Source organism: Cryptomeria japonica, chromosome 8, assembly GCF_030272615.1.
Source record: "Cryptomeria japonica chromosome 8, Sugi_1.0, whole genome shotgun sequence".
NCBI classification, from domain to species: domain Eukaryota; kingdom Viridiplantae; phylum Streptophyta; class Pinopsida; order Cupressales; family Cupressaceae; genus Cryptomeria; species Cryptomeria japonica.
Window position 1 is genome coordinate 616,264,552 of NC_081412.1, and position 6,507 is coordinate 616,271,058.

The 6,507-nt window shown below is 37.8% G+C and overlaps 1 protein-coding gene across 1 annotated transcript; it reads left to right on the plus strand.

Moving 5' to 3' along the window:
- The first annotated feature begins 3,824 nt into the window (after positions 1-3,824).
- On the plus strand, positions 3,825-5,658 carry LOC131043656 (hydroquinone glucosyltransferase). The gene has a single exon (XM_057976891.2). The coding sequence runs from the start codon at positions 3,962-3,964 to the stop codon at positions 5,375-5,377; it is 1,416 nt and encodes a 471-aa protein (XP_057832874.2). The 5' UTR covers positions 3,825-3,961; the 3' UTR covers positions 5,378-5,658.
- The last annotated feature ends 849 nt before the right edge of the window (positions 5,659-6,507 follow it).

The following is a 6,507-nucleotide window of genomic DNA, read 5'->3' on the forward strand; positions in this document are numbered from 1 at the left end:
GGTTGCAACTTTACATTCCACTTGATGAGAATAATGATGATTTGATTTAAATAAGCAACTGTTTGACAGAAGATGTGAGAAGAAAAGCATTTGAATCTTTTCTATTTGATGATAAATTCATTCGTTCTCAAGAATTTAGATTATTTATGTATAAGTGGAAAGGAAGAGAGATTGTTGGGGGAATGAAAGAAATCCCTAATGAGCAACAAGAGGAATGTAACAAGAAGATCTATGCAGAGGTCAAGGAAGAATTTGATCAGATGACGCCTTAAAAAGGGAGGCAATTTCTTAAGGAAGCTGGATGTTTAATTATTCCTGGGATGGATTTATCCTTCAATATTGTTTTTGATAATCTGAGGAGAGACCAAATATTTGAATGCAATCTCACAGATGAAGGATATGATAAGCTTTGTTTTGGTTTAAAGTTTAGACCTTCTGATAAGACTCTTTCCACGTGGTGCATGCATCCTGAGGGACAAAGACCAAAGTTAATTTGTGATATGAATGAAATAATGGGACAATTTATGGTTTCCGGCTAGTGATGTAGCCGAATTAAATGTGAATACTACCCTATTCACTCAAGCCAATATTGATAAATTGAATGAAACAATTGCACAAATTACTTAGAAAAACATTGAATTAAGATAAGCACGAGGACCTTCAAAAGGAAAAGGCTTGTTGTTGGAGGAAGAGAACACCATTTCCAAGTTACATACCAACCTCATATGTGAAATAAATAAAAGAGAAGAGGCTGAGAAACAAGTGTTAAAGTTGCAACAGGAGGTGATGCATTTGAAGAAAGATCTCAGAATGAATAAGTTCACATGGGCCCTAAGTTATGTCAAGAGCAGGTTTGAACAAATATTTCCCTATCTAGAGATTACATGGACAAGACATCAAGAGTTATTCCATGTTATGCAGAGGTAACGAGCAGTAGATATCTAGTTAAAACTTACCATACGGTATTTGTTTCAAAAGAAGCAACTAATCTACTGTATGTATAAGTTTATTGAGTCTGTTGGTGGTTAAGATGCTCAGTTATGGACATATATGTTGAATGAATTAGAGCCCACATTATCTGAGGCTGATGAATTGCTAAGTAATCACTGCAAATTTCATGGGTGTATTGCACAAGCTCTGAAAAGGTTTGCCAAATTACAAGGCACTGCCCTCCCTTCATTCATAAAAGAAAGTAGAGAGCTTAGGACATAACAAGAATGGGAGATAGAACTTGGAAATTGCCTTTTCTACAGGGTGCTAGAGAAGAGGGAACTTGGAAGATGAGTGATTTGAGGAGATTCTCTTGATTTTTTAATACTAGTAGTACTATACTTTACTTAATGTAGAGAAAGTAATGTGGAATGATGCTTCAAAATTAGCCACATAATATGATTTCGATCTATCTAGATGTTAATACTTAATCTTACATTAACCTTTTCTTAACGCTTTCTACATTTGAATGTGTCCTTAACATGCCTCATTAAATTTGAAAGTAGAAATCCCTTCTTATGCCTCGTTAAATTTTATTTGTGTTCCAACCCTTGTATTTATTTTCCATGTCTCATGTCATGGTCAAGCTTTAAGACCATTCTCATGGTGGCCTAGTTTTAATTTATTGTCTTTACTATAGATCTGAATGGTTACTTGCCATTGGTCTCCTAACTTCTCATAAAGTGGAGCTCACTAGCCACCTCACGTCAAAAATGTGGAAGTCTTAGATCTGTGGTGGACCCTAAATTATCCTACGCATCTGAATTGAGTGGTGCTTTGCAAGTTCCTAGTCAAATTTCACGTCCATACGGATAGAGTTCCACATGCCTGAATTAAAGGCGAAATTTTGGCCGGTTGTCGCGCGTCTCTAGTGTCCAGAATAGCATTTTCAACTCTGAGCGGGGCCCGCTAATTCGCAAACCTCTTAGGGTTAGCATCTTGGGGTTTCGTAAATATCCCACGACATAAGCTCCTATGCCTGTATTGTGGGGGCCTTTCGAGTCTGCGGTCATGTCCAAATGGTGTCCAAATGGTGTCTAAATGTCTATGGTTGTTGTTCACAAAGCTGTACCATCTTTTTGTAAAGGACTTGTCTCGTTGGGTATTATCATCAAAATACCCTCTTTTTTAGCCAAGATTATCTTTTTCAACCTGTGTGGGTAATAAGATGATTACTGTTGTATTGATTATCTATGACAATATGTAAATCGTAAATCTAAAATCTATTGGTAATGGTTAGGGGAAGTAGTCTAGTTATCCTTCATGTTTTAATTAATGTTTATTGGATTTCGTTAATTAAAATATCTCATGGTCAAATTTTCATAGATGAATTGTCAAAGCTATTGTGTAGTCATGCAGTCACATGTGGGCATACATTACATGCCATTGGATTAGTTATTAAGCATGTTGAGCATGATCGAATAGTTGGGCACACGTGACAAGGAAAATTAGATGGTGGGATGGATAGGTGGCCAACGCTACATGCATGCGGTTTTATATTATTTGCTTGGTAAGTCTAGACCATTCATGATCAAGGTTGTCCTTAGCAACTATCATAGTGCATGCTGACTAACCGAGGTGGTGGTCAATGGAAATCAACTATTAGTTAAGGTTTTATGTGGTGGTCATAATGGCCCACTGTGCAGTAGGGCAAATAATTCATAGAACATAGTGACGATGATGGTTAATGATTGTAGGGAGGGTTAGTGTTAACCATGGTCACTATGTTGTTGTTGAAGGAGATCATAAAGGTTATAAGAGTATAGGAATATGCGAATAAAATTAATGGGTCAATCACTTCATGAGGATAGGGTTTGATCTAAGCTAAGTAATTCGCACTCACAACATTAAAATCAAATGTGTCAAAGAGGACATGTTCATAGGAGATAATAAGGTGGAATAAGAAAGTGTCAAAGGAACTTAAAGTGCATTAAGACTTATTTCAAAGAAAATGACCATATGGGTTGTTAACACAAATATGGTTTAGGAATTAAAAAACTTAGGTTCAAATGAAGTATTAGGATCATTTAATCAATCTAGGTTGAGAACGAGCCAAATAGATACAAAAATGCAATGGAGGCATAAGACTCAAATGACTCAATGAGATACTAAATACACTTTATAAATTTAGCAAAGCACCAAAATGACACAAGAAGGGAAAACAAAAGAGGAGGCTGCAACTTTATGAGAGAAAATTGAGTGAGTTGCACAAATATTAGAAATAAACCACAAACGGACGTAATGATGGATTGGCCATAGAAGGCTAGCTTAGTTGGTAGGGCACTCCATTAACAAATGACAGTTCTCCTAACTGATCAAAATGAGTTAGAAGCTCAACAAGTGTTATTAGAGTTAAGATAGACACCTATAATATAGTTAGGGGGTGTTGAAAACAAACCACACTCAAACTGATATTAAAATTGCCATAAATAAACCAGTAACTCAATTGATAGAACATACAAATAAAAAATCTTAGATTGGAGTCATAACGGATACAAATAAACTTAACATCAACTAGATTCAATTACCTATCCATAAAAAAGGCCTGACGGGATATTAAGACAACTCTGTCCACCGTACCGCAGAACGTTGTTTGAGTTAATTACAGCAATTATTAATAATAATTACAAGAACCGGGAAAGATACCTTAGTGTACAATCGAAGAATAATGGGAGACGATCTGGTATATCGAGTCTTAATAACAACAAAGTTGGAATGAATCCGCACCGTTAAATACTAAATTATTTAATTCACGTTCGGCAATCCTAATCTGGGTGAGCCCACATTCCATACCAACCATATATGGTTCATCTAATTCCACGTCTTCCTAAACTCCATTTTACCCACCGTCAATCTCCTAATCGGCAGTATTCCGTTCCTCTATTTCGCTACTTATTCAAACAATTCTCCAGGAACTCTTAATCCCCACACACAAAAAGAAAGAGTGGGAGTGAGATAGAGAGCCTGGACAATGGAAGTCCAAAATGGCAGTGGAAAACCTCACATTGCCATTTTTCCGAGCGTAGGAGTCGGCCATTTCGTCCCTCTAGTTCAATTCGCAAAGCAGCTTTGTGTTTACCACGGCTTTTCTGCAACTGTTATAACGAACAAGTGGATGCGCGCAGCCAAGCAAGTCACATACGCCGAGTACTTAGCATCTTCCTGCCTCGACATCCGCTTTACAGAGCTCCCCGATGTCGACTTCCACGAGGAGGACGAGGAGCGTATGAAGATTGAAACTCGCATATCAAAGTTCATGGAGAAAGCAGCACCATACGTTGGGGATATTCTCCATTCGTTGCTCAATTCCTCTTCGCCCATCTCTGCCTTTGTTACAGATTTCTTCTGCACCGCAACTTTCGATGTTGCAACCAAGCTAAGCATACCCACTTACGTATTCTTCACATCCGGTGCCTGTATGCTAACTCTTATGTTACACTTCCCCAAATTTGCTTTGGAGCACAGCGTGTCGTTTAAAGATGAGGAGGAATTTTGTGTGGAGGTACCGGGGCTTCCAGTATTTTGCGCGAGGGATCTGCCCGAGCCCATGAAAGACAGATCTGATCCAGTGTTTCACTGTTTTGTCCAGCATTGCAATCGCCTTCCAGAAGCTACCGGGATTCTCATAAATACATTTGAAGACCTGGAGGCGGATGCTTTAAAAGCCCTCAGGGAAGGCGAATCAAAGCCACCCATCTATGCAATTGGGCCAGTGATATCGGAGTCTCACGAGACACACTTGTGCCTCAAGTGGTTAGATCAACAACCTCCCTCCTCCGTTGTGTTTGTTTCCTTTGGAAGCGGAGCATTTATGTCGAGGAAACAGATTGCAGAGCTTGCACATGGACTGGAATCAAGCGGCCATAGATTTCTGTGGGTGGTACGCGGGGAGCAAAAGTTTATCACCTTCAATCCCAGCCAGGATACGGACCTTTCAGAGCTTTTACCTGAGGGTTTCGTGAGTCTAACCAAAGACAGAGGACTTGTGGTTCTCAATTGGGCTCCTCAAATTCCGATTCTTTCTCACCCGTCAACAGGAGGGTTCCTTTCTCACTGCGGTTGGAACTCCACACTGGAAAGCATTTCGTATGGGGTTCCCATGATCAGCTGGCCTCTGTTTGCTGAACAGAGGTTGAACAGATTTATGCTGATTAACCACGAAAAGGTGGCCATAGATCTCAAGACGGAAAGAGATGGGTTTGTAATGAGAGCAGAAGTGGAGAGAGCAGTGAGGACACTGATGGAAGGAGAAGAGGGAATTAAAGCAAGGGAGAACATGCGCGAATTGAAAGAAAAGGCAAAGACTGCCTTGATGGAAGGAGGGACTTCTTACAAATCTATGGCCACTGCCGCTGCTCATCTCATGGAGAAACAAGCCTTCAAATGACACTCCACATGTTCAGAAATCTTGCTCACAGTAAACTGGTCACAGCTTTGTTCAGAATCTTCGCTTTTTTTCGTCCTCTTTGATCATTGTATTTTTTCACGTAGAATTGTGTTTGGGATTGTGCAAAGGCGTCGGCATTACAGACAAAGCCGAGTAGTCCAAGGACACTGTATTTGTCATAGCTATGTTGTCTGCTAGATAAAAGAAGATTATGCGCTACATTTATTTTGGCAATATATTATACCAGTAAAAGCTATATATCAATGCATTTGTCTTTTTAAGTACAAAGCTCTTAATTTTTGGTTTCATTTTCTTCTAAAAACTTTAGTGTGGGACCAGATCATAACATATTTCCTAAGGAATTTTAAGCGTGGGGTGAGAAAGATCGGTCAAAGAAACCGGTAAACCATTAAAATTTTGTGGACAAAGTTGTTCATATTCCAAGTGATGAAAGAAATGACAAGACTTGTTATGGTGCATGTCTAAATAAAATGTTTTAGCAATATATTTTGCGAATGTGTGAGAATAGGTAAAAGTAAGGATAGGGTAAGATGAATCCATAGAAATATGTATGGATATGAATGATGAATATAAAGTATATTCACTTTTCGTTATTTAATTATATTAAAGATATTTTTTCAAAGGAAATTTAAAATTAAATGGAAAATGATATGGATATACAAATTTCATTAATACATTTGCTCACACTTTTAGGTGCACATGATTTTTAAAATGAGTTTATGCATTCTAAAGTATATGAAAAAAGGATATTCAATCATAAAAAGGATATGGGGTCTTTGTAAGGTAATAAATCCATCTCAAAGTAATAAACCCATCTCAAATTCTTCATATATTTTTCCCTTGGTTTGAGTGTTCAATAGAAGCCTAGAAAACATAAAAAAAATATGTAATAAGTAGCTTCTACCACAAAAGTGAAATAAATGTGCAAATTACAAGTTTACTTAAATTATATAAGAAAATGTGACTGTGGAAAAAGGAGAAGGGTTAAGAGTTCTACATATATGGTGTTGGTTCCCAAATATGTACTCTACTGAATTATAAGAATTGGTTAGGTATTATGATAAAAAATATTGAGAGACTTGACCAACAAATAGGAGATAGGTTTCACA